The sequence below is a fragment of the Ovis canadensis genome, chromosome X, assembly GCF_042477335.2.
Source record: "Ovis canadensis isolate MfBH-ARS-UI-01 breed Bighorn chromosome X, ARS-UI_OviCan_v2, whole genome shotgun sequence".
In the NCBI taxonomy this organism is placed as follows: Eukaryota; Metazoa; Chordata; class Mammalia; order Artiodactyla; family Bovidae; genus Ovis; species Ovis canadensis.
This window is the reverse complement of record NC_091727.1, coordinates 53,809,819-53,835,560: the sequence shown is the minus strand read 5'-3', so window position 1 is coordinate 53,835,560 and position 25,742 is coordinate 53,809,819. Positions and strand designations below refer to the sequence as shown.

At 45.2% G+C, this 25,742-nt stretch overlaps 1 protein-coding gene across 3 annotated transcripts; it reads left to right on the top strand.

The window, feature by feature from the left end:
- Positions 1-280: 280 nt before the first annotated feature.
- On the top strand, positions 281-25,660 carry GPR173 (G protein-coupled receptor 173). 3 transcript variants are annotated; one of them, XM_070289985.1, is made up of 4 exons: positions 314-1,000; positions 1,564-1,651; positions 21,149-21,246; positions 21,667-25,660. In XM_070289985.1, exon 4 carries the CDS (start codon positions 21,764-21,766, stop codon positions 22,880-22,882), a length of 1,119 nt encoding a protein of 372 aa, XP_070146086.1. In that variant the 5' UTR covers positions 314-1,000; positions 1,564-1,651; positions 21,149-21,246; positions 21,667-21,763; the 3' UTR covers positions 22,883-25,660. The 3 variants fall into 3 exon arrangements, with proteins under 3 accessions (XP_070146085.1, XP_070146087.1, XP_070146086.1); XM_070289984.1 differs by lacking the exon at positions 21,149-21,246 and having other exon boundaries at positions 281-1,000; XM_070289986.1 differs by lacking the exons at positions 1,564-1,651; positions 21,149-21,246 and having other exon boundaries at positions 281-1,000.
- The last annotated feature ends 82 nt before the right edge of the window (positions 25,661-25,742 follow it).

Here is a 25,742-nt window from a genome sequence, read left to right as displayed (position 1 = left end):
CCCTCCCTCCTCCGCCCGCCCCTGAGGCAGGGACCGTGCAAATCGAGGAGAGGGGGGACGGACAGGCCGGATGGGGTCCAGCTTAGTGCCTTGGGCTCCCCGCCAATGCCCTATCCAGGTTGGGAGTCCCCAGCATCTTGGGACCTACATTTGTGTGAGCTGGGGTGGTTCCCAAGCCTGGAGGGTCCCTCCGGCAGGCTCATAGTGCCCCTGTTTTGCATCAGGACCCCCCTCGGATGCTCTGAGCCACCCTCCTCAACCCGGATCTAAAACCCAGGACGCAGCTATCAGGCCAGCCTCTCTCTCCACCCCACCCCCTCTTTCTGGCGTCCATCCCCTTCTCAACTCCACCTCTGCTGCTGCCTCTGGCTGTGGACCTGCACCTCTTCCCCATCCCCGAAGGCCTGGGGAGCGGGCTGAGCCTGGATGAGAGCTCCCCCAACCTGGGGCTCTCCCAGGCCATGGCCTGGGTGCTTCCAGGGAGGAGCCCGGGACCCTGAGCATCTGCTAGAGGCTTGGCAGAGGCCCCGCAGGGACCGTGTCTTCTGAGGACAAAAGGCGCGGCCAGCAAGCAGACAGGAAGGGGGAAGGGGGAGACCAGCAGCCAGACAGGCAGACAGGCAGACGGGTAGCGGGGGCCAGTGTTGGCCCCCCTCGCAGCTTGGCGGAGGCATGAAGATGGGGGAGGGAGTGTGTAGTTGGGGAAGCACCTGCTCGGACCCCCACCTGCCAGCTAGCTGGGCACCGCAAAGCTCTGTGCTGCCCACCTGGTGTTCCCCATCACCCCCAGCCCTGCCCAGTGCACTCCTCCAGTGCCTGCTTCCCCTGATGTCTTCGATTTAGACCAGCCCGGCTGTATCCACGGCAACAGAAGCAGGAGTGTCACTGGCTGCCAGATCACTGAGGGTCCCACAATGTGGCCTGGGCTGTGCTTTATCCTGAGTGAGACAGCTTGAGCCCCCTCCCTGGATTTCAAGACAGTCCTGCTGAGAGAGCCTAGGTAAGTAATCAGCATCCCTCCATCGAGGATGGGGGGCTGGGACTTATGTCCCCCCACACATATTCCAGAGTCTCTATCACTGCCATGCTCTCTTTCTCTGACTCTGTTTGTCTGTCTCTCTTTCTGCTCCATCACAAGGACTACTTGGGCACCCAAGCCTGGAGAGTCCTCTAGCCCTCCCTATCTTCCTCCATCCCAAATGTCCCATGAGGAAGGGAACCACCACCTGTTTCCCTGTACAGGGTCTATTTTTATAATTATGGTTGCGTTTGAGCACGAGGCTGTGTTAATATTTCCTTGTGTGCTATCCGTGGAAGGCATGTCTGGAGCCTGACTTGCTCCCCTCACAATGCCTGCACCCTGGGCAGGCTCAGCCTCCTGCAGCTTCCTCCTCTCCCTTCTCCACTCTCAGCCAGGTTCCTTGGCCGGCATGCAGCGTGTGTCTGTGTATGTGTGTCTGCCCATGTGTGAGATGGCAGGTGGGTAGAGAAGCTGCTCCCACCCCAGACCACCCCCCACTCCTTGCTTCCTTCTTTCCTTCCTTCCCCTGTCTCTCCCCACAGGTAGCAAAGACTTTTGCCCACTCACTACGGAGGATACTGCTGTGATTTCCAGCTAGGGGTTGGAAGCCACTGTAGGGCTAAAAGGAAGGTGAGGTGGGGGGGGAGAAGCACTTCCAGGCCCTAGACTGCCTGATGCCGTGGGGGGGCGGGGGGGCAAGGACCATGCCACGCAACACCCTGCAGGGGCCAGACACAACATGGTTGCCTCCACAGTGTGAGCCCTAGCCTTAATCCAAGGCTCTCAGTCTGTTTCAGACGTCCACATTGTGTCTGGGGCTCCCCAGATATTGTGGCCTCGCATGCTGTTGGCCAGTCGTCCCTCTGCCTGAAGAGGCAAGAAAGCCTGGTACACGGAGAACATGGATTCTCCAGGGAGACCTCCCTCAACTACTGGCTCTGCAACTTATAGTGAAAGTGAAACTTACTGAACCTCAGTTTTCTCATCTGTCAAAGAGACTGGTAACCCTTCCTTTATGGGTGTGTGTAGTGACAAAATGAGTTGGTGCATGTAAGTAAAAAATGTTTGTAGAAGTGACCCTGAAGCAATGTCAGCAAAGCTCATGGTCAGTATTGTTCATGGTTAATATTGTCATTACTTATTTGGAGGAAGGACTGGCCCCTCTCCTCCAGGGTCTTTGCTGAGATCTAGGGGGTGGGCAGCAGGTAGGTAAATGGGGGAGGGGCGTGGAAGGGAGGGAGGCAGGAGCAATTCTGTGTTGTGACTGTTGGTCTAAGGAGGAATACGTGGTGGCTGTAGGCAGAGCCTCCTGCCCCCACCCTCCTCCAGGATCCTTCCCTACACTTGCCCCTGTTTGTGCACACACATATAGAGGCTTGAGCCCCCATGAGCTAGCAGAGGTCTGGCTTGTAGCCTGCAGCATTACTGACCCTGGTGATGTATGCATCTCCCTGTTGAGGGGAAACTTGGCAAGAGTTTGGCTTGGTGGCTGGCAGGGCTTGGTGACAAGGCTGAAGCTTCTGAGATCACAGGGCTTCGGGTGTGGCCCATGTAGCAGCCAGAGCTGTGGGAGACAGGTCCCAGGGAGTTCCCAACATAGAGCTTGGGCTGGAGGGACAGTTGGGTCCACTGGCTGATTTCTGAATGTGGAGATGTGGTGGACCACTGCTTGAGGGGTCAACGGCTGGAGGACAGCTGTCAAAGCCAGGGGAGGAGCAGAGGGAGGGGAAACACTGAGGCCCAGAAGACCTCCTCTGTGGGGGCAGGGAGGGGTGGCATTCTGGGGTACAGGGTATACTTTTCTAAAGAAGCATTTGATACAGAAGGGAGAGACTCCCACATGTGGTCCAGAGGCATCTAGGCCTGAGCATGGGTATATATGTGCAACTGAAAACATATGGCTCTGTGTGTGCATCTGTTCATGGACACTATGAATGTGTATGAGTCTGTGTGTATGAGCAGGTCACATGATGGTGTGCAAGTGTGTAGGTGTCTGAGTAGGATCATATTTGTACAAGGGAGTGGGTATGACTTTGCATATCTGTCTGGGTGAGCAAATGGGCATATTTGATCCTAAGCCTGAATGAGGGTGTTGTTTCTCTGAGCCAATAGGCCTGTTGAATGTCTGGCTGTGTTATATGTGTGTGGTATCCATTTGTCTTTGAATGTACATGTCTGATTGTATGTGTATGAGTGTGAGGGTTTCAGAATGCCTAGGTGTGCATATCCTATTAGGTGATTGCCTGGGTATATCTGATTGTGTATATTTGTGTGTACCCATGTGTGCATATGAATATAGGTGCATCTAAATGGTGTATTTCTAAGTGAGTGGGCTTGTGTGTGTGTGTGTGTCCATGCATGTATGGGAGGGTATGTGTGTGTGAACACGCTTCTGCATAGGTGTGCCTGCCATGTATTTGTATGAGTAGGCCTATATGTGAATGTCTTTGTGGATTCTCCAACATTTTGAATTATGTCTATGTCTGTGTGTACATGTTTGAAAACATATTGTCTGTAGACAGACTGTTGGGTCCACATCTGATTAGGAAAATGTTAGTGTAGATGATCACACTAGTATAAGAAGAATTTATAGAGTATGTGAGTGCACATGTTTTGTACATGAAAGTATATCTTTTGGGTTTGCCTATGTGTGCACATTTAAATATATGGGTATGGCTGAGGGCTGTACACCTTTAAATATATGCACAAAAGGCTGTGTGCATAGGTAAATGGCTACATTCATGTATATGTCTACTTGTGTTTGTGGGTACACTCTTGTGTGTAAGTGCATTTCTGAGTGTGGTTTGCATGAGCAACTACTCATAATTATTGGATGTACATGTCTCATTATGTATTTTGTTTGAATTTCTGAGTGAGTTTGAATGTGTGAGTGTGGAAATGCCTGTGAGTGACTGAATGTATGTGTGTATTCTAGTATGTGTGAATATTAGCTGCGTGTGCACTTAAGTGAACATGTCTATATATTTGCCTGTGTATTCACACACATCTAAGTGTGTGTGTGTAAATATGCCCAGGTGTGTGTCTGTCTGAATGTACAGGTGTTCAAACTGTACCAGTTTGTACAGTTCTAATTATTTGTAAATGTGTATTTGTGTTTACCATTGTTTGTTTTGAAGTGTATGTTGTAGAACAGTGTTAAGTGAGTATATATACATGCCCCTCTTGATCTGTAAGTGCATTTGAGTGTGTGTGTGTGTGAGGATGTCTTTCCATGAGTGTATTTGTGATGAGTGTTAGCAATTCTTCTTGTGCAGGTGTACAAGTTTGTGAGAATATGTGACTATCCTTCCACATGTGCATGAATCTTTTTTTGTTTGCTTAGTGTCTCATGTGGGTGTATGAACATGTGTCAACGTACAAACATGGTGTGCATAATTGTGAGTGAGCGTGTTTTGTAAGTAATTTGTGTCTTCATGTCTGATTTCGTGCATGGAGGAATGATGTACAGGCCTAAGTTCATGTGAACATGCATATAGGTGTACATGCCCACTTGTGTGTATGTCTGTGTGTGTTAGAATGCCATGTATGAGTACACCATCTAAATTATAAGCATGTGCACACCTGGCTGTTTGTGTGTATGAGTACATCTTTGTGTGAGTATGTGTAACTATGCTTATGTGGTAATGTCTGGGACTGTACATGTATGTATTTGGGAGCTCACTTCTGTGTATCATGTTTGTTCATTGTCTAATTGGGTATGATACAGAGTCTGCCTGTCTGTGGACATATGCATAAATTTGCCTGTGTATACACCTGTGTTTGTGAGTGAATGCATGTCCTTCATGGGCATTACGTCATGCGAATATATGCTATGGCTATATGTCTGTGTTTGAGGATAAGTGGATGTGCATATGCGGGACCAAGTGCGGTATGAGTGTTCACTGTCATGGGCGTACCTATGTACGATAGGTACATAGGGATGAGTGTAGGTATGTGTTCACGTGCATGTCTCAGGGAAAGAGATTTGGCCTTGGGCTTGTGCAGATAGGTCTGATCATTGAAGGGAAAGATAAGGGAGGATACTTGTGAGTCTGCATTATGCTCTGTGTACCCCAACATGTATTTATGTGCATGTCTGAAGGTCAGTGGTACCCTGCTAGATCATGTCTGGCTTTAATTGTGTAGAAATCCTAGAGAATATAAGCCATAACACTTCAGCAATCCATGACCACCTTCTGGGGTTTCTCTGGCCTTGACCATGTGCCGGGCTTTTGTATGGATCTCAGGATAATTCCTGTTATCATTCACACTCAGTAAGTGAAACCAATGATGACTGATGTCCTACTAGGGAATGGGGCCTGTGACCCCTTTAGAAAAGGATTTCTTGAAACACAAAGACCTCTTTGCCCATTCTTCCTGCCACCACCAAAGGCACAGAACAAAATGGCATTGTGTGTTATCAAAGGTTGGCAAATGGTTTTTACACACAGCACCCAAATTGTGCTATCCAGGCAGAATTCTAGATCTAAATGTGTATGTATAAGTGAAAAAGGAAGGTACATTCAGGTAGAGTGGGGTGTGTGTGGAAGAGGTTCTATATTTGGTGAGAGAGAGAGAGAGGGATCTAGTTTGTGTGTATGTAAGAGAAACCCTGGGTGTTTCTGGGTAGGGTTTGTATGTGAGACATTTGGGTGTATTTGAGAGTGATGAGTGTGGATGTGGGTGTATGTGAATGATGCATTTGTGAGGCACTATGAGACCATTGGCCTATTGGGTGGAGGATGATATGAGTGACACTCTGGGTGTAGCTATGTGGGAAGATATGTGAGAATGTATTTATTTTAGGGATATGTGGGTATGAGTGTATCTGGGTGGTGCAAGAGAGAGTTAGGGGCTATCTAGATGTATGTTTTACATTGTGGACCTATCTATGTTATGTGTATAAGAGGGAGTGTGAGTGTTTCTGAGTAGAGTAAGTGTATGAGGGAGTATGGGTGTATTGGACTGGGGCATTCAAGTGTGGGTAAATTTGGATGGTGTGTAGGGGGGTGAGAGCACAAGTGTATCTAGGCACTGGAAGTGTGTATGGAGTATATCAATGTGTGTGTGTGTGTGTGTGTGTGTGTGTGTGTAAGAGAGAACTTGGGCACATCTGGGTGAGGGTGAAGTATGAGTGTGTATATAATTGGGAGTATCTATGGATGCTGTGCAGAGAAGGCAATGGCACCCCACTCCAGTACTCTTGCCTGGAAAATCCCATGGACGGAGGAGCCTGGTAGGCTGCAGTCCATGGGGTCGCGAAGAGTCAGACATGACTGAGTGACTTCACTTTCACTTTTCACTTTCATGCATTGGAGAAGGAAATGGCAAGCCACTCCAGTGTTCTTGCCTGGAGAATCCCAGGGACAGGGGAGCCTGGTGGGCTGCCATCTATGGGGTCGCACAGAGTCAGACACGGCTGAAGCGACTTAGCAGCAGCAGTAGCAGCATGGATTCTGTGAGGGGTATATGTGAGTGAGGTGTGTGTGGTGTATGTGAGAGAACATGGGTTTATTCTCATGGTGTGTGTGGCGGGTAGGTATTCTGGATGATGGTGATTAAGAGAGGGGGAGCTAGATTATGTGCATACGTGTGTGTAAGAGAGCGTGTAGGTGTTTCTGAGTGTGATGGGATGTGTGCATCCATGAATGTATGTATGTATGATGTATGTATGCATGAATGTATCCAGTAGAAGGAGTGGGTAGGTATATCTGGATGGGGTAGAAGTGTTTGGGTGTGATTGGATCAGAGAGTGAATGTGAGTGTGTTAGGGAGTGAATGTGTGTTGGGTTGTCAGTGGGTATATCTGGATGATGTGTGAGAGAGTGTGGTACATATGGGCTGTTTGTGAAACTATGGATGGAGTGTGTTTGAATATGAATGTATCTGGATGGTGGGTGGGTGAGAGCACGGGTGTATTTGGATGGTGCATTAAGGTATATCTGGATGGTGTGTTGTTGAAGCTTTGATTGTGTATCTGGGTGTATATATACTTGAGTATGTATGTTAGCATGTGTATAATCAGATGAGGTGTGTGGAAGAGAGTGTTTGGGGGACACTGCTGGGTAGGAAGTATGAGTTTGGAATGTCGGTGCATCTGGGTGGTGTGGAGAGGATAAGAACATTGGGTGTATCTGGTCAGTGGAGTGTCTAGGGAAGTGCACTTGGACAGTATGTGTGAAAGTTGAATATACTTGTGTGGATGTGTGTGTGTGCATTTGCAGATGTTTTTAGACGGTAGTGGAGCATATCTAGATGATGCATGTGGGTGTGAATGTGTCTTAGTGGTCCACAGGGGATGAATCTGGATATTGTGTATATGTATGAGAGGATGTATCTAGCTGGGGCTGTATGAGTGGGGCTCTGTGTGTTTATGTGTGAGAGAGATAGAGACAGAGAAGTGTGGGTCTATATGGATAGGATTTGTGTGTGAGTGGGTGTCTCTGGATTATGTGTAGGTGTCTCTGGATCATGTGTAGGGTGTCTCTGGATTATGTGCATTTGGATGTATTTGAGTTCGGTGAGTGTATCTAGGTGAGGTGTGTGTAAGTATAGTATTTTTGAATGGTGTGTGTATCATTGTGGGTGTGTCTTAATACCACATGTGAAAGAGACTGTAGTGTGCCTGGGTTGGGTATGAGGGCTCTAGATTGGGAATGTGAGTTTGGGTGTATCTGAATGTTGTATGTGAGAGTGTGGGTATACTGAGTTGGGAATTTGTGTAAGTGTGGCTGTATCTGGGTGGAGTGCCTCTGAATGTAGGTGTATTTGAGGTATATATATGTATGAGGTGTATCTAGATGGTGTGTGTGAGAGAGTGTGTTAGTATTGTGTGTGTGAGAGAGTGGGTACATCTAAATAGTGTGTGAGAAAAAGAATAGTGTGCCCACTTGGGGTGGGGCATATGGGAGTGGGTATATCTAAGTAAGATGTATGCGGTTTTCTCTGGATGGTGTATGGGAGAGAGATAAAGTATATCTGAGTGATGTATGTGCATGTGAATATATGTGGATAGCGTGTGAGAGTGTTTGGGTATATCTGGGTTCAGTTCAGTTCAGTCGCTCAGTTGTGTCCAACTCTTTGCGACCCCACAGACTGCAGCACGCCAGGCCTGTCCATCACTAACTCCCAGTTTACTCAAACTCATGCCCATTGAGTTGGTGATGCCATCCAACCATCTCATCCTCTGTCATCCCCTTTTCTCCCACCTTCAATCTTTCCCAGCATCAGGGTCTTTTCAAATAAGTCAGCTCTTCCCATCAGGTGGCCAAAGTATTGGAGTTTCAGCTTCAACATCAGTCCTTCCAATGAATATTCAGGACTGATTTCCTTCAGAATGGACTGGTTGGGTCTCCTTGCAGTCCAAGGGACTCTCAAGAGTCTTCTCCAACACCACAGTTTGAAAGCATTAATTCTTCAGCACTCAGCTTTCTTTATACTCCAACTCTCACATCCATACATGACTACTGGAAAAACTGTAGCCTTGACTAGACGGATCTTTATTGGCAAAGTAATGTCTCTGCTTTTTAATTTGCTGTCTAGGTTGGTCATAACTTTCCTTCCAAGCAGTAAGCATCTTTTAATTTCATGGCTGCAATCACCATCTGCAGTGATTTTGGAGCCCAGAAAAAATAAAGTCTGCCAGTATTTCCACTGTTTTTCCATCTATTTGCCATGAAGTGATGGGACTGGATGCCATGATCTTTGTTTTCTGAATATTGAGTTTTAAGCCAACTTTTTCACTCTCTCCTTTCATCAAGAGGCTCTTTAGTTCTTCTTCACTTTCTGCCATAAGGGTGGTATCATCTGCATATCTGAGGTTATTGATATTTCTCCTGGCAATCTTGATTCCAACTTGTGCTTCATCCAGCCCAGTGTTTCTCATGATGTACTCTGCATATAAGTTAAATAAGCATGGTGACAATATACAGCCTTGATGTACTCCTTTTCCTATTTGGAAGCAGCCTGTTGTTCCGTGTCCAGTTCTAACTATTGCTTCCTGACCTGCATACAGATTTCTCAGGAGGCAGGTCAGGTGGTCTGGTATTCCCATCTCTTTCACAATTTTCCACAGTTTATTATCTGTATGTGATGTGGATTTATCTAGATAGTATGTTGGTGGTATATGTGTGTGTTTGATAGTGTAGGCATGTCTTGGTGGGGTACATGATTTGGGGAATGTGTATGAATGTGTATATCTTTCCTGGGGCAAAATACACCTCTGCTGGGTTGTCTGTATATGTGTATACAGACATATATATGTATGTGTATATGTATGGAGTGTTTATGTATGTGTATGTATATGACTGTTCCTGAGCCTGAGTGCATGGCTTGTGTGTATATGTGCTTGTGATAGAGTAGTGTGTATTTGTATATGTGTATGAGGTGAGTGTGTTTCTACATGTGAGTAAGTTGAATCTGTAAGATTTCAAGCCAGGCTCTGAGTTTGCATCCTAGTTCTGCCTTTATTAGATGTGTGGCTTTGGGAAAGTCACCTAACCTCAACTATGCCCTTATTTCTTATCTGTAAAGTAGGGTAATAATACTACCTATTTCATAGGATGAAAATTGGATGAGTTAATATTCAAAAAGTGCTTTGGTCTGTGTTTGCACCTTATATGGTGTTCAGTTCAGTTCAGTTCAGTCGCTCAGTCGTGTCTGACTCTTTGTGACCCCATGAATCGCAGCACGCCAGGCCTCCCTGTCCATCACCAACTCCCAGAGTTCACTCAGACTCACGTCCATCAAGTCAGTGATGCCATCCAGCCAACTCATCCTCTGTCGTCCCCTTCTCCTGCCTCCAATCCCTCCCAGCATCAAAGTCTTTTCCAATGAGTCAACTCTTCGCATGAGGTGGCCAAAGTACTGGAGTTTCAGCTTTAGCATCATTCCTTCCAAAGAACACCCGGGACTGAGCTCCTTCAGAATGGACTGGTTGGATCTCCTTGCAGTCCAAGGGACTCTCAAGAGTCTTCTCCAACACCACAGTTCAAAAGCATCAATTCTTCAGCGCTCAGCTTTCTTCACAGTCCAACTCTCACGTCCATACATGACCACTGGTAAAATCATAGCCTTGACTAGACGGACCTTTGTTGGTAAAGTAATGTCTCTCCTTTTCAATATACTATCTAGGTTGGTCATAACTTTTCTTCCAAGGAGTAAGCGTCTTTTAATTTCATGGCTGCAGTCACCATCTGCAGTGATTTTGGAGCCCAGAAAAATAAAGTCTGACACTGTTTCTACTGTTTTTCCATCTATTTGCCATGAAGTGATGGGACCGGATGCCATGATCTTAGTTTTCTGAATGTTGAGCTTTAAGCCAGCTTTTTCACTCTCCTCTTTCACTTTCATCAAGAAGCTTTTTAGCTCCTCTTCACTTTCTGCCATAAGGATGGTGTCATCTGCATATCTGAGGTTATTGATATATCTCCCAGCAATCTGGATTCCAGCTTGTGCTTCTTCCAGTCCAGCGTTTCTCATGATGTACTCTGCATATAAGTTAAATATGCAGGGTGACAATATACAGCCCTGATGTACTCCTTTTCCTATTTGGAACCAGTCTGTTGTTCCATGTCCAGTTCTAACCGTTGCTTCCTGACCTGCATACAGATTTCTCAAGAGGCAGGTCAGGTGGTCTGGTATTCCCATCTCTTTCAGAATTTTCCACAGTTTATTGTGATCCACACAGTCAAAGGCTTTGGCATAGTCAATAAAGCAGAAATAGATGTTTTTCTGGAACTGTCTTGCTTTTTCCATGATCCATATGGTGTTACCCAGTACTAAAATTGTCGCATGTGCCTATCTGCAAGTGTGAATGGGGTAGTTTCTATGTGCATATTTGCCCATTATCAGTATCCACATGTATTTGCTCATCCTGGCTGTATGTGAGAGTGTGTTTGTACATAAAAGTGGGTTTGTACTTATATGTGTCCCAGTGTGTGTATAAAACCATGGGTGTATGAGAATGGAAGCATGGTTCTGGGAGGTTGATGGAGGGGGGTTGGCCCTGTGTTTATGTTTCCTAGCATACACACATCTGAGTGTATGAGTGCATATACTTGTATCTATGGTAGTACACAGTGTGTTTTTATCTGCAAATGGGTTTTTTAATGGTCAGAGTGTAAATGTATGCATGTTGTGAGTGTCTGTAAATGTAAGAAGGTTGGTATTCAGGTTTATATGTGATGATGTGGGTCAATGTGAATGTGTGAAGAGGATTTATGCCTTATGGTCATGAACTAAGATATGTGTTCTGTGCCATGTGAATGCACGTGTAGGTGTGAATCAGCGTGTCTGTTTATGTTTATAAGTAGCAGTGGCTGTATGTGTGTGTATACATAAGTGCACTGATCCACATGCCTACCTGCCTCTGTGCATGTAGCAGTGAGCCTGAGGCGTGTGTCTGTATGTGTGAGCAAGTCTGTACTGTGTATATATGTATGGTTACCAGGGTAGGATTTATATAAGATAGTAGGTTTAAATCTCTTAGTGTAAGAGCCTGGGGTGGGGAAGGGCTGGGATCTGTAGGATGTGAGCAGGATGTACCCTGTGTCTGAATGTCAGATCTTACATCCGTGCATGTATGACTGGGTATGAAAGCATGTAAGTCCATACGATTTGGTCTGTAGGTGTGTGTGTCTGCACGTGCCCATGTGAATGGCAAATGTATCAGTGCCTAGGGCTGTATTTCTATAGTAGGGTGATTATATGTGTGTTATATAAATCTTCGCATGATTTGCTGGTAGGTGGGCACCTACACACATGCCTAACTCTTTCTGTGTAGGAAGAGAGGTACGTGTGTGAGCATCTGATTGCACTTATCAGATGCAGTAAGTCTGGATGTGAGTGCATATTTGAATCTCCATGTACACCTGTGCCTGTGTGCTGTGTATCTGTTTGAGTATGCTGGTGTTTATGCAATATGACTAGCTGTGAATGTGTCAAGCACACAGAGAGGGTGAAATATTTGTATGGCACACTATAGTAAACTTTAAGAGGATTTCAGGGTACTGAGATTTGGGGAAAAGAAATTACATTTTATTTACTTTATAAAAATTGTGATAAGGAAATTAAAATGCCAAGTTTTAGAAGTTATTTAGTATTGGATTTGTATGCAGTTTTTAAAATTATTTATTTATTCATTTTGTCTGCACTGGGTCTTTGTTGCTGTGCGTGGGCTTTCTCTAGTTGCATCAAGTGGGGCTACTCTTCATTGTGATGTGTGGGTTTCTCATTGTGGTGTCTTCTCTTGTTGTGGAGTGCAGGCTCTAGGGTATGTGGGCTTCAGCAGTTGTGGAGCATGGGCTCAGTAGTTTTGGCACACAGGCTTAGTTGCCCCATGGCACATGAAATCTTCCCAGACAAGAGATCAAATCCGTGTCCTCTGCATTGGCAGTCAAATTCTCAACCACTGTACCTCCGAGGAAGTCCCTGTATGCAACTTTTCAATGAAATCTTTTCCAATTTTTTTCATGGCACACTTGAGCTCACTTCTGTAAACATAACTTTTTAATTCACTCATGCAAATCTGTAATGGTCAACATTCATGCCCACTTCTGCATCTTCAGTCATGACTGTCTTGATTTATTTTATGGTCATTTTCATCATGATTTGGTAAATCACTTAGTGCTGAGCATAGATAATTTACATCATTATTGTATTTCTTGATAAAAACCCAAACAAAACAAATGAAGCAACTAACCATTGGTACTTTTGACACGGATATAAATTTCCATTGTGGCCTGTCTCTTCTTGATGTCAAAAGGTAAGACCCATTCCATGGAGGTTGTTTAGGCATGGTTTGCCCTAATGCCCTTGTAATCAGCTTGAATGTATAAAATGTAGCAGCATGGTGCGGAAAACTCACTTAAAAGCATGAGTTTTGGGGTCATCAGGTATCATTTAGGTTTCTCTGAAGCATCAGGCGCAGTTTCTTATGTTGAATATGTCTGGTGCTTTCACACCACACCAACCTTTCTTAAGAAATGGAACAACTGCTTGGGCACGCTTCCCTTTTTCACCTCCCTTTTATAACTCACTCATTCTTGCCATGGCCAGGCAGACCCAGGTTTTATGTTGGGAATAGCTACATAACCTCTTCTGTCTCAGTAATCACTGTCAAGAGGAAACCATTTGCATAAGTAAGTGGTAGCAAATAGTCAGAGGGTATTTTGTAATTGATTAAAACTTTTCTCATCAATAATCAATAATTCTTAGCCTTTGAATTCTGTGCTTCAAAGGTGAGATCCTTCTTGAAATCTAACCCCTCTTTGTTTTCTTTCAATCAAAGATGTTGAAATTTCTTGTAACAAATAGTCATGAATTTTGAATCCAACAGAAAATTTTCATTTTGAGTATTTAAAAATAATGAAGTTTTCCCCCAAGTAGACCTTGTTCTATTGATAATAAGTTCTGTTTTGTATACTTCCCTGGTGGCTTAGATGGTAAAGCGTCTGTCTACAATGCGGGAGACCTGGGTTTGATCCCTGGGTCGGGAAGATCCCCTGGAGAAGGAAATGGCAATCCACTCCAGTACTATTGGTTGGGAAATCCCATGGACAAAGGAGCCTGGTAGGCTACAGTCCATGGGGTCGCAAAGAGTCGGACACAACTGAGCGACTTCACTTTTCTTTAGTATTACCCTATAACGGTAACTAAGCATCACCCAAGTAACCATACTTCATTTAACTTCTTCTAAGGTGAAGTTTGGCTTCAAATCCATAAACCTTGTCAGTATACTTTCATGTATCTTTGAGTGTCGAAAATTTTTGATATATTTTATTCACATGCTCAAAGAGCCATGTGTTGAAGCCAGTAAGCATCAAATCTGCAAAGAGAGAATCATTCACAAATGAATGCTGAAATTTTTCTTTTTAGCTAATAACTCCTTTATAATATCCTACACACTTAGGTTTAAAACAATAGAGAAAGGTATACTGATTCCAGTGTTTCAGAGAAAGCTGATAAGTGGGTGGGTAATGCCTGGGATCTAATTAAATTCACCTGGCATCATTTACAGTAGAAGTTAGACCTTTGAGCAAACTTTTATAGGTTAAAGCTCCTCCATGGATGACTCTCAGCATTTTCAGAACAAATTTCAGCTGTAAACTTCCTGCCATCACAACAGCAGCATCAGTCCACAGATTTGTACAGAGTTTCCACAAAATTTAAAAATATTTATCTATCACTTTGAATACTTCAGCCTTAGTTTTTTTGGTTCTTCTGGCATTTCTCTTAAGGCTTTCTGACCAGTACTATAAACCAAGCACAGTTAATCAACATTCTGAGATACATCAATATAAAATGAAAACTCCTTTGATTCAGTCATCTTCTGAGTTAGTGTTATCTTGATATCCCTTGACCTGTCATCAGTGTGTCTCCTAACAGAAATCATTGAAAGTGTCTCCTTTTCTATTTGGACTCAAATGTGTGGACAATTTCCCAGCAGACTGCTAACATATAAGATTCTACTGGGCAGGCATCTTAGCTTTACTGGTTAATTGCATAACCTTATTACTAGCTGGTTGAGCTCCATCTAAGAATGTTCTAACTCATCTCAGAAAAGAGCCCAGTTTCTTAATTTGCTCTTCTGGATGCTTCAAAAGGTCCATATCTTTCTCTGTGCGATAGATTGTTTTGTGGTCTGTTGACCAACATAGCCTACTGGGAAAGTTTCTTTTGATAACTTTTCCGTGCAAGTTGAATGTTTAGGCTGAGGAAAAGAGGGCTAATTGGGCAGCTGGACTCAAGTCTGAGACAATCCTGATTAAATTGTTTAAATTAGGAATATTCTGGATTATTTTGGAGGGGAGACTACTACGTTTGTCTTGAGTCTCCTGATTTTCCAGCTTTGATCAAAAAGTCCAATTTGATGAAGAAAGAAATATCTTAGAAATTAAATCTACTTGAATATGAAGTATTGAAAGGGTCAGCAGATCTTTGTGACTTCTGAAAATTTTTTTTTTCCCCCAAAATCAAGTTCTAGTTCTTCTATATTTTTAAGCAGCACTCAGAAAGGCTTAGAGTTCTCTTTAATGAATCAATTCAACTGTAGTCAGGCTGCACTTGTTTATTGACAAATTTTTTACCTAATAAAAGATAAAAATTAATTGTGAAATCAATTATGAAATCCTGCCAAGAATCAGATTTGCCAAATTTTAAATATTAAAAGCCCGTAGCAAATAAATCAATAAATAAGCAAAGAAATAATAAAAATGTTCTAATACTTTTTAAAGAGTTCTTATCTTTTAGAAATAATGACTGAAATTCTTATGGATGAAATGGCATAATATACAAGCTTCAGAATACCATGAAAGTGGGAGAACTGGGTGAGGCTTTTTTAATTTCAATTAATTTATTTTAATTGGAGGCTAATTACTTTATAGTATCGTGGTGGTTTTTGCCACACATTGACATAAATCAGCCACAGGTGTACATGTGTCCCCCCATCCTGAACTCCCCTCCCACCTTCCTCCCACCCCATCCCTCTGGGTTGTCCCAGAGCACCAGCTTCATGAGTGCCCTGCTTCATGCATCAAACTTGTACTGATCATCTGTTTCACATATGGTAATATGGGTGAGGTTATAGGTGAAACAAGACCCTATGAGTTGACTGTTGGTGAAGCTGGGCAGTGGGTGCACAGAGGTTCATTACAGGATTCTTCTACATTTATGTTTGAAATGTTCTAGAAGAGAACATTTTTTTTTAAATAAAGAAACAATAATCAAGGAAATTAACGAAATAGGTATATTCTCTTTAGGAACACCTAATACTATATAGGGCTTCCCAAAAGAAGCAATAATCAAGGAAATTAACAAAATAGGTATATTCTCTTTAGGAACACCTAATATGGAGAAGGAAATGGCAACCCACTCCAGTACGCTTGCCTAGAAAATCCCATGGACAGAGGAGCCTGGTGCAGGCTACTGCCCATGGGGTCACAAAGAGTCAGACACGACTGAGCAACTGAGTGACTTCACTTCACTAATACTATATAGGGCTTCCCAGGTGGCACAGTGGTAAAGAATCCACCTGCCAATGCAGGAGATGCAAGAGACGCAGGTTCAATCCCTGGGTCAGGAAGATTCCCTGAAAGTGGAAATGGCAACCTTCTCCAGTATTCTGGCCTGGAAAATCACATGGACAGAGGAACCTGGCAGGCTACAGTCCATGGGGTTGCAAAGAGTCGGACACAATTGAGCAACTGAGCACACAATACTATATAATAGTAATAACAGCTACAATCATATAGCCCTCCTATTTATTTAGAAAAAAAATTGCCCCCAAATAAGAATGAGATAAAATTAAAAGAAAAACAAACATTGTACACGTATGGGCAAAAGCAAAAAACCTTACTGATTATGAACAAAAAGTGGCAATCAAAGTAAAATCCAACTATCTGGAATGTTCCTACAGGAAGCAGTCCAGACATTTACAACCTCCCTTCTCACAGAGTCCCCTTGAGCCCCATCTTGCTCCAGCCTGGGGCAGCTCTGCTAATGTTTCCACCTGTACGTTCCAGAGTTGGCTGCTCTGTGCACTTGCATGGGTTTGTCTCTTGATATATACCTGTTGCAGGATTTATATGTCAAGTAAGTGTATCTGAGTTGTGAGCAAGATTGTGTGTGTGTAGACATCTGTATGTGAGAGTGTATCTGTATATACTGTATCTGGCTTTTCTCTTTGTGTTTGCTTGTGCTTGCGTTTTGCTAAGGGGTGTATGTGTGTGTGTGTTTTCATTGGAGCTGGTCTACTTCTTGCATAATGTACATGAATGGGCAACTGTGTGTACCTGTGCTAGGGTATACACATCTGTGTTGGTGAGTGTAACTAATCTGTGTGAGACATCTTGGATCAGTTGGTCTCTGTGTGTTAGAGTATGCACATGTGTGTATATGTGAGTAGTTTTTAACTAGTCTATTTTTTCTGTTGGTATCTGAGGGGCAGTCTGTCTGTATACACATACATATATGTGTTTGTGTGTATATATATGTGTGTGTCAGGATTCAAGTGCATGTGAGCATGCTGGTGTATGTAACTGAGTGTTAACGTGTGTAACCATGATTGCATATGTGATAATATAGATATGCCACTGTTTTCATACCTGTGTTGCAAGAGTGTGAATACATGAGAGGATTTGAATAATCAGGTACGCTGGGACAAAGGGGATATATGAGCCTGAGTGTGAGTGACAATGAGTAGGTTTACGTGTGTGTATCTCTCAGGATTTAAGAGTTTGTGTGTGTGTTAGGGGAGTTGTAATTAATGGGTTTGTGGGCCACTGCACATGTATGTGTATGTGTGTGTATGTCTGAGTGTGTCCGTGCATATGAGCAATTCTTAGCCCTCCCATACACAGCACCCTCTTTTATGTAACATATTTTGTAACACCCCTTTACCATCTGGACATTAAGTTCTTAGATAATATAACCTCTCTGCATATATAATTTCAAAAGAAGACATATAGTATTTTATACCATATCCACATTGTATTAACTCTAATATATATAAATAAGAAATAAAAGTGATTTATAAGAAAATAATTTGTATTTCAATACAGAAATGCTTGGACATGACACTCCCTAAGAGATTCAGTGAATTAAAGGCTTGTAACGTAACAGGTAAACATGGATTTAGAGAAGGGGAAAAATCAGAAGCTGCCCTTTGTACAAAGTGCAGGAAAATGACAGGCAAAGACCTAGGAATGAGAGTTTCCGAAATAGTGAACTACTCAAGGAAAGTGCTCCACAAAACAAAGCATAGTCTCTAGACTTAACGTTACAGCTACATTCCTGGATAATTCAGGATATATTAAATCAAAGAAACAACTGTGTTTATCAGTGAAAGAGACTTAGAGTCTAGGTTCAGTTCATGCCAAGTCCAAAATTCTGTGGGATATGAGACATGTTGACTGTGGAATTGCCCTACAGGTCTCTGGACAGCCAACATCCTCACGAAGGACTCCAAAAATGTTGGAAGGACACACCCAGCCCTGTGGCAACCAAAAAATGTGCCTGTAAACTTCCAAAATTTCCCCTAGGGGGCAGTAATACCTTTATTGAAAACAAAGCACGGGTGTTTAAGCAGGGGTACACTGTGCCATGTGAATGAGGCAGCATACACAATATACCGTGTGTGTGTGTGTGTGTGTGTGTGTGTGTGTGTATGCACACCTCGCATGCACACTGGTGCCCCTATATGTGAGCTGGTTGCTGTTCGTTGGTCTCTATAGAAGTAGCCTATGTGATTCTGGGTGTGTGTTGGTGTCTGTGTATCTCTGTCTAAGGGCATCTGGGCACAAGCGGATGTGTACGTGTTACGCATATGCACATGCATCCTTAGTGTCGGATGGTCCCAGGCTGTGGCTGCCCGTGCTCAGAACCCTCTCCTCATTTTTTTTATTCTCACCCCAGCTTTCCAGGCAACACCAGGGTTTCGTTTGTTTGCTGGTATTGTTTTATGGTTTTTTGTTTTGTTTGTTCTGTTTTAGTGTTTGTTTTTGTTTTCCCTGAGACTCTGAGCTACACATTATCCACTTCCTTGGTCTTAGTTTGTCTCTCTGTGTCTCCCTCTCTGCATCCATCTTTATTTCTGCCTCTCTCTGTGTCCATCACCTCTCTATATCTGTCTCTCACCCCCCATCCCTGTCTCTTTATTGCTCTACATCTTTCTCCCTTTCCTGGCATTATCCCTGTCCTTCTATCTCTTTGTCTTTGTCTCCCTCCCTCCTTCCCTCTCTCTCTCTGTCTCTATTTTTTCTCTCTGTCTCTCTCTCCCACTCTCATCTCTCTATTTTCCCCTTTCTGTCTCTATATTTCTCCCTTGTTGGTCTCTTGCACTGTCTCTGTTTCTCTGTGTGTGTGTCTCTGTCTTTTCTTGACTTCCTCTCTTCTTCCTCTTTCTGTCTCCTCTTCTCTATGTAAACCTCTATCCTTTCTCTGTTTATTTCTCCCACCCCTCCCCGCCACATTCCTGTATCTCCATCTCTCTCTTTCTGCTCCACTCTCTTTCTTTGTCACTTGTGTGTCTCTCTGACTCTATCTTACATTCAATCTCTGTCTCTATCACTTCCCCCGCCACTCCTCAAGGCTAAGGAGTGTGTGTGTGTGTGTGTGTGTGTGTGCATGTTTCTACACACCCAGCTATCAGCTGGTCCACAGATCTGTGGGAGCTGTGAGGCCTTGAGGGGCAGAAGGGGCCCACCAACTCCACTTCTCTCAAGCCCCTGCCCTAGCACCTTCTCTTGGTCCACTGGCACTGGCTCTGAGACTTTGGGGTACCATGAGAAAAGTTTGTCCCCAGGTGGCTGTGGCAGGCTCAGTTGGATTGAACTGAGAAACAGTGCAGAGGGGAGCCATTTTCCAGGGAGGGAGGGGGTAGAAAGACATCCATTCAAGCCCCACCTCTTCCAACCTCAATCCCATCCCAGCCCCAGCAGGAGTTCTGAGCTTCTCTGGCCTCTGCTTTACTGCCTTTCCTGGGAAACCTGCCCTGCTATCCTATCACACCCTACATCCCCGACCCAGCCCTCATACACTAGGAGCTCTCCTATTCACCCCCAGGCTTTCCTGTGCCCTCCCATTCACACACTGCCCAGACTGCTTTCTCAGCAAATCCTACCTGATGCCTCCAGGTGGCCCTCCCTGAGCCACTAGCCCCCCCCCACTAGTCCCTCAACCAATTGATTTGACAGCTTTTGACTGAGAGCCTACGGTGGGTTCTGCACTGCTCTTCTAGAATGTGTGAGTCGAAAATCCCTACCCTCATGGAGCTTTCCTTCTAATAGGGAGGGGCAGGCAATAAATCAAAATTTTAAAGTGAATATTTTGTAATAACCATAAATGAAGTGTAATCTTTAAAACTGTGAATCACTGTCAGTAATCATATAATACTTACATCAACTATATGATAATATAAATAAATAAATCAAAACAACTATAAAAAAGGTAAATTATGTAGTGCATCAGAAGAGAGGAATTCCAGGAAGAGAAATAAAGCAGGGCAGGGGGACAAAGGGGTGCTGTTTTCTTACCTAGATTACTACAGGAGCCTCCTAAGTAGTATCCCTACTTCTACCTTCGCCTCACATGGTCTATGCTCCTCACAACAGCAAGCAGAATCCCATTCAATCCTGAGTCATATCACATCTTATCTCTGTGCAAAACTCTCCCATGGCGCCCATCTCACTCAGATTAAAAGTCAGAGTCCTCAGTGTGACCTATGTGATCTGACCTCACCACCTTGCTGAGCTCTCCTCCTACCACTTTCCCCTTGCTCATTCCATTCCACCTACCTCCTTATTCTTCCTCAAATGTACCACATGCAGTCTCACCTCAGAGCCTTTGTTCTGGCTATTCCCTCTGCCTAGACTTCTCTTCTCCCAGATATCCACATGGCTCACTCACCTCCTCCATTTTTTTGCTCAGATGACACCTCTTCCATGAAGCTTTCCCTGTCCACCTCATTTAAAACTGTACTTCCAAAAATAAAACAAAACTGTACTTCCTCCACCCCTGGCGCTTCCTATCCCCCTTCCCTCCTAAATTTAGGAATTTATCATCATCTGACCTACTGTATTTCACCTATGTATCTTCTTTATTATCTAGAATGTCAACTTCCCAAGAGCAGAGACCTTTGTCTGTTTATTTCACATCTGTGTCACCAGTGCCTGGCACACAGTAGATGCTCAATAAATAGTTTTTCAAGAAATGAGTACATACAAGCATACCTATATCTTTATGTTCACACATACTTCCCACTTCATTTAAAGTAAAAACCCAAGTCTTTGTTGTGGCCCACAGCCCTGCATGATCTGGCCCCAGACCCCTCTGTGAATTCACTTTCCACTGTCTTTCTTGCCCGCCCTGTTCCAACCACACTGATCTTCCCACTGTTCCATGAGTGTGCTAAACACATTCATTATGAATAAAGAAACCTATTTAATGAGTGGCTACTAATGTTAACCAAAAAGAGAAAAAAAAACACTGTGAAATAGAATAAAAGCTAATGAGGTACATTACATATAGGATCTGTACTGTTTTGTGAAACTTTGGGTTCAGCCCTATGTGCACATGTGCGTATGTGTATCAGATTGTGATGTAAAATGTATTTCTTATTATGGGTGGCAGTTTTAAAAGTTTGAAGAACACAACCTTTGGGCTTTACAAAGGGAGAGAAGAGCCACACCCACATCCCCATCCCACAGACCCACCAATGGAGGAAAGAGGTAACCGAGGACATCCAGAGAGATGAAGTACCCGTCACCCAGCAAGGAGGGAGGGGGAGCAGCAGTGGGCCAGGGGCAGGGCCTGACACCACCTGGGAGTAAGGGGAGGCCACATAGACACACTAACACTGCCCTTTCTCTTTCTTCCTCGCCTTTCCTTTTCATCTGTTTCTCACTGTTTTTCTTGTGTTTCTCTCTCTCCTTCCCTGCTCTCTCCTTCTTTCCCCCTCTTCTTGTCTCTCTGGTTCTGTCTGTCTCCCTATCTTTTCTCTTTCTCATCCCCTCCATTTCTGTCTCAATTGGTGTCCATTTTCTCTGTTCTTTCTCACTCTCTCTGCCCCTGTGTGTGTGTTTTCACACCCTCTCCTGCCCTCATACCTCTGTCTGTGTCTGTGTCTCCCCCATGATCCTCATTTGCAGGTGCAGCCCAGCAGAACAACTGATGGAGTCCCCTGGGGCCCATCGCGTACTGGACTGGCTGACCCCATAGGGTTGGGAGCAGCCCCTGCCCCTCAGTATGGCCAACACCACTGGAGAGCCCGAGGAGGTGAGCGGTGCACTGTCTCCACCATCAGCAGTGGCTTACGTGAAGCTGGTGCTGCTGGGACTGATCATGTGCGTGAGCCTGGCGGGCAACGCCATCTTGTCCCTGCTGGTGCTCAAGGACCGTGCCCTGCACAAGGCTCCTTACTACTTTCTGCTGGACCTGTGCCTGGCTGACGGCATACGCTCTGCCGTCTGCTTCCCCTTTGTGCTGGCTTCTGTGCGCCACGGCTCCTCATGGACCTTCAGTGCGCTCAGCTGCAAGATTGTTGCCTTTATGGCTGTGCTCTTTTGCTTCCATGCGGCCTTCATGCTGTTCTGCATCAGCGTCACACGCTACATGGCCATCGCCCACCACCGCTTCTATGCCAAGCGCATGACACTCTGGACATGCGCAGCTGTCATCTGCATGGCCTGGACCCTGTCTGTGGCCATGGCCTTCCCACCTGTCTTCGACGTGGGCACCTACAAGTTCATCCGTGAGGAGGACCAGTGTATCTTTGAGCATCGCTATTTCAAGGCCAATGACACGCTGGGCTTCATGCTTATGTTGGCCGTGCTCATGGCAGCCACACATGCTGTCTATGGCAAGCTGCTCCTCTTCGAGTATCGTCACCGCAAGATGAAGCCTGTGCAGATGGTGCCAGCCATCAGTCAGAACTGGACATTCCATGGCCCTGGGGCCACTGGCCAGGCTGCTGCCAATTGGATCGCTGGCTTTGGCCGAGGGCCCATGCCACCAACCCTACTGGGTATCCGGCAGAATGGGCATGCAGCCAGCCGGCGGCTGCTGGGCATGGACGAGGTCAAGGGTGAAAAGCAGCTGGGCCGTATGTTCTACGCAATCACACTGCTCTTCCTGCTTCTCTGGTCACCCTACATCGTGGCCTGCTACTGGCGTGTGTTTGTGAAAGCCTGCACCGTGCCCCACCGTTACCTGGCCACTGCTGTTTGGATGAGCTTCGCCCAGGCTGCCGTCAACCCAATCGTCTGCTTCCTGCTCAACAAGGACCTCAAGAAGTGCCTGAGGACTCACGCCCCCTGCTGGGGCACAGGTGCCCCAGCTCCTAGAGAACCCTACTGTGTGATGTGAAGCAGGCTGGTAGGCAGACAGGCAGGGAGAAGGTCGTGGCCACCACGATGGAGCCAGCAGAAGGGAAGAGGTAGGGCTCCATACATGAGCCTTTCTTTCTGAGCTCCAGCCCCAGACCCTGGAACAACCTGGCATCTAGGCACCTTTGCTAACACCTCCCCAGGGTTAGGGACTGGGTGGGGACTGGGAAAGATGCATTTCTAGTCCTGTGGGGCCTGTCTCCACCTCCTCCTTCTCCACTTCTACAGTCTCTCTCTCCTCTCTCTCTCAGAAGTGACAATTCAGAAAAAAAAAAACTGAAAATGCAGGTTTTCCTACTCATAGCTGAGGAGACAGGCTTTTCTTGCTCTAATGTCTCTCCTCTGACATTGTCCAGAAGGGGGAAATTTGTCCTGTAAAATAGACTTCTAGAGCTCTTATTGTCCCCTCTGCTCCTACACACCCTCTCCTTCCAAGTCCTTTAGCAAGGCCTGGATGAAATTGATCTGCTGACGAGAGGGACCAAAGTGGGTGCTCGGTCCCCAGGGAGCAAGGTTTAATTGCTATGTTGTGTGCAATGTTGTTTTAGGCTAAACCTGGTCCCAAGGCCAATCTTTTATCCATCCCTACCATGTCCAGACCTCCCAAGTGTTTCTTGAGCATCTGTTTGAGAAACAAGGAGGGGAGGGAGACGGGCCTCTGGGATGGGCCCAGGTTAGGTGAAGAGCAGGATGCTAGCAATATGCCTCGAGCTGAAGAGACCTCAGCTTGGCTGCATTCTCTCAAGCTGCCTCCAGGATCCCCATCCTACAGCTCTTCCTGAGGATGGAAATCCACTCCAACCCCACTGAAGTCGATGTGGGTGTCATACAGGCAGGAGCAGCACCCCTCCAGGGAAGTGTAGGGAGAAAGTCAAACTCCCCAGAATGGCTGAATCCCAAAGTCTGGGGTCAGAGCAGTGTTGAACCCCAGAATTGTCTCCTGAGTTCATGCTACTCTCCTGAAGATGAAAATTCTTTGAGGGCCTTGGTAAGTCATAGTGGTATAAGTTCCAAGGCACTGTGGACTTGAGTCCATTCCTCTCTGACCTCTTTTTGTCCCTTAAAGCCTCAGGGGCCTCAAGCCCCTCTGTGGTAACCCTTGGCCTTCTGGGCCCTTAGCCCCCGACTTCCTTGCTCTGAACAGCCCTTCCCCTCTTCTTTCCTCCACCATTACTTCCACCCCAAGTGGAGCAGAATGCAGCCAGATTCCCCAGGTGGGAGATCCAAAGCCTCCTTCCCAGGGCAGAGCCCACTCTGGGTTCATATCAAGTCTTATGGACTGGTGAGCCAAACTGGCATTCTTTGCCTGGTCTTTCCCAAGTTCTCTGTCCCCCTCTCATCTCCTGGGAGAGGGGGAGATCTGTATTTTTCCACCCCCTTTCTCTCCCCTATAGAAGCCCTTGTCCTACACTCCCTCCCTACCCTAACACAGCTCCAGAACTGGGCAAGCCTTGACTTAAGCAAGAGGAATGGAGAAGGCACTCTAGGCAGGAGAGACATTAATGAGCCTGGTTATGCAGTGGCCCTGGAAAGGCAGGCCAGAGTGGCTGAAAGACTGGTATACAGGGGGGTACCTGTTCTCTCAGTGATAGTGATGGGGGTGCCTTTCCCAGGGAGTGGGGTGGGGGTAGATAGGGTACATTCAGGAGGATTTTCCTCTATTTCTTTTTTCTAACTGCCTGGATTCACCATTGGATTTTGTAAATGGAAAACTGAAATGAACAATGCTATATTGGATGTTTTCTCTTTCTGTCTGTGTGTGTGGGTGGGTGTGTGCCCTATCTGCAATGACCACATGTAGGGAGGTATGGTCAAGTGAGACAGTGTGTCTGTGTGACTTTGTTGGGGCACACTCTGGCCTGGGGCACACATGTGAGCAAATGCCTGTATGTGGAGACAGATACAGTGCATGTGAGCACACATGTGCACATATGCACCTAATTGAGAGAAGAAAAAACAGTATGTGCCTGCAGCAGGAAGTAGAGTGGTCAGAGAGATGGAATTTGAAAATGATATGTATGGATGTAGCAAGAGGGTAGACTCCCATCTCAAAAGATCTTCCTCCCCTGGCCCAGGCTCTGAACATGGACAGGATACTTGAGAATCCCATCTCTTCCAAAAGTCTGGAGCTCCCAGGTACCACTCCCAACTCCTGTATGAGTCTCCTCTCAAAAACCCAGATAAGGTGTTTCTGAAACTGGACCACCATGGAGAATGGGGACTGGTCATTGGGGATCAAACTTGGGGGAACTGTTGGGTTAGGGAATGCCCCACACACATACACAAAGTAATGGCTTATGGAGGGACTGCTCATTCTGGGATAGGAGCCCTTCAGAAGGATCCACTGTATACAGCTGGGATTTTGGTAAGCTTTGATTAAATTCAGAGGGATGGATGTCACAGGGGAAAAAAACAAACAAGCCTGGGAGTCTCTCCAGCCAGCCTGTTCCCTGGACTCTCAATTACTTTACTCTATGAGATGCACAGAATTGAGTTGACCATACTCCTCAGTTCTTGGCACACTGTATCATCATTGGTCCGTATGAAGCCCTTATATTCTTTTTTGTTTTGTTTTGTCCACTTCATCACCCATCCCTAATACCATCCCCCCTCCCACATAGGCACCCCACTCTTGTGTATTTAACCTGTGTTTTTCCAATCCACCATTCATATGTTTTATTTACATATATGTGTATATGTGGAAAATGTATGGTATTGTTATGTGTTTTAATTTACATAAACAGTATTGTACTATAAATCTTGTTCCGTTTCTTTCTTCACTCAACATTCTGTTTTTTGAGATATCCAACCATGTTGCCGTGTTTACACCTAATTCATTC

Coding starts and splice junctions, on each gene's coding strand:
- GPR173 (XM_070289986.1), top strand. CDS start 21,764: ATGGCCAACACCACTGGAGAGCCCGAGGAGGTGAGCGGTGCACTGTCT.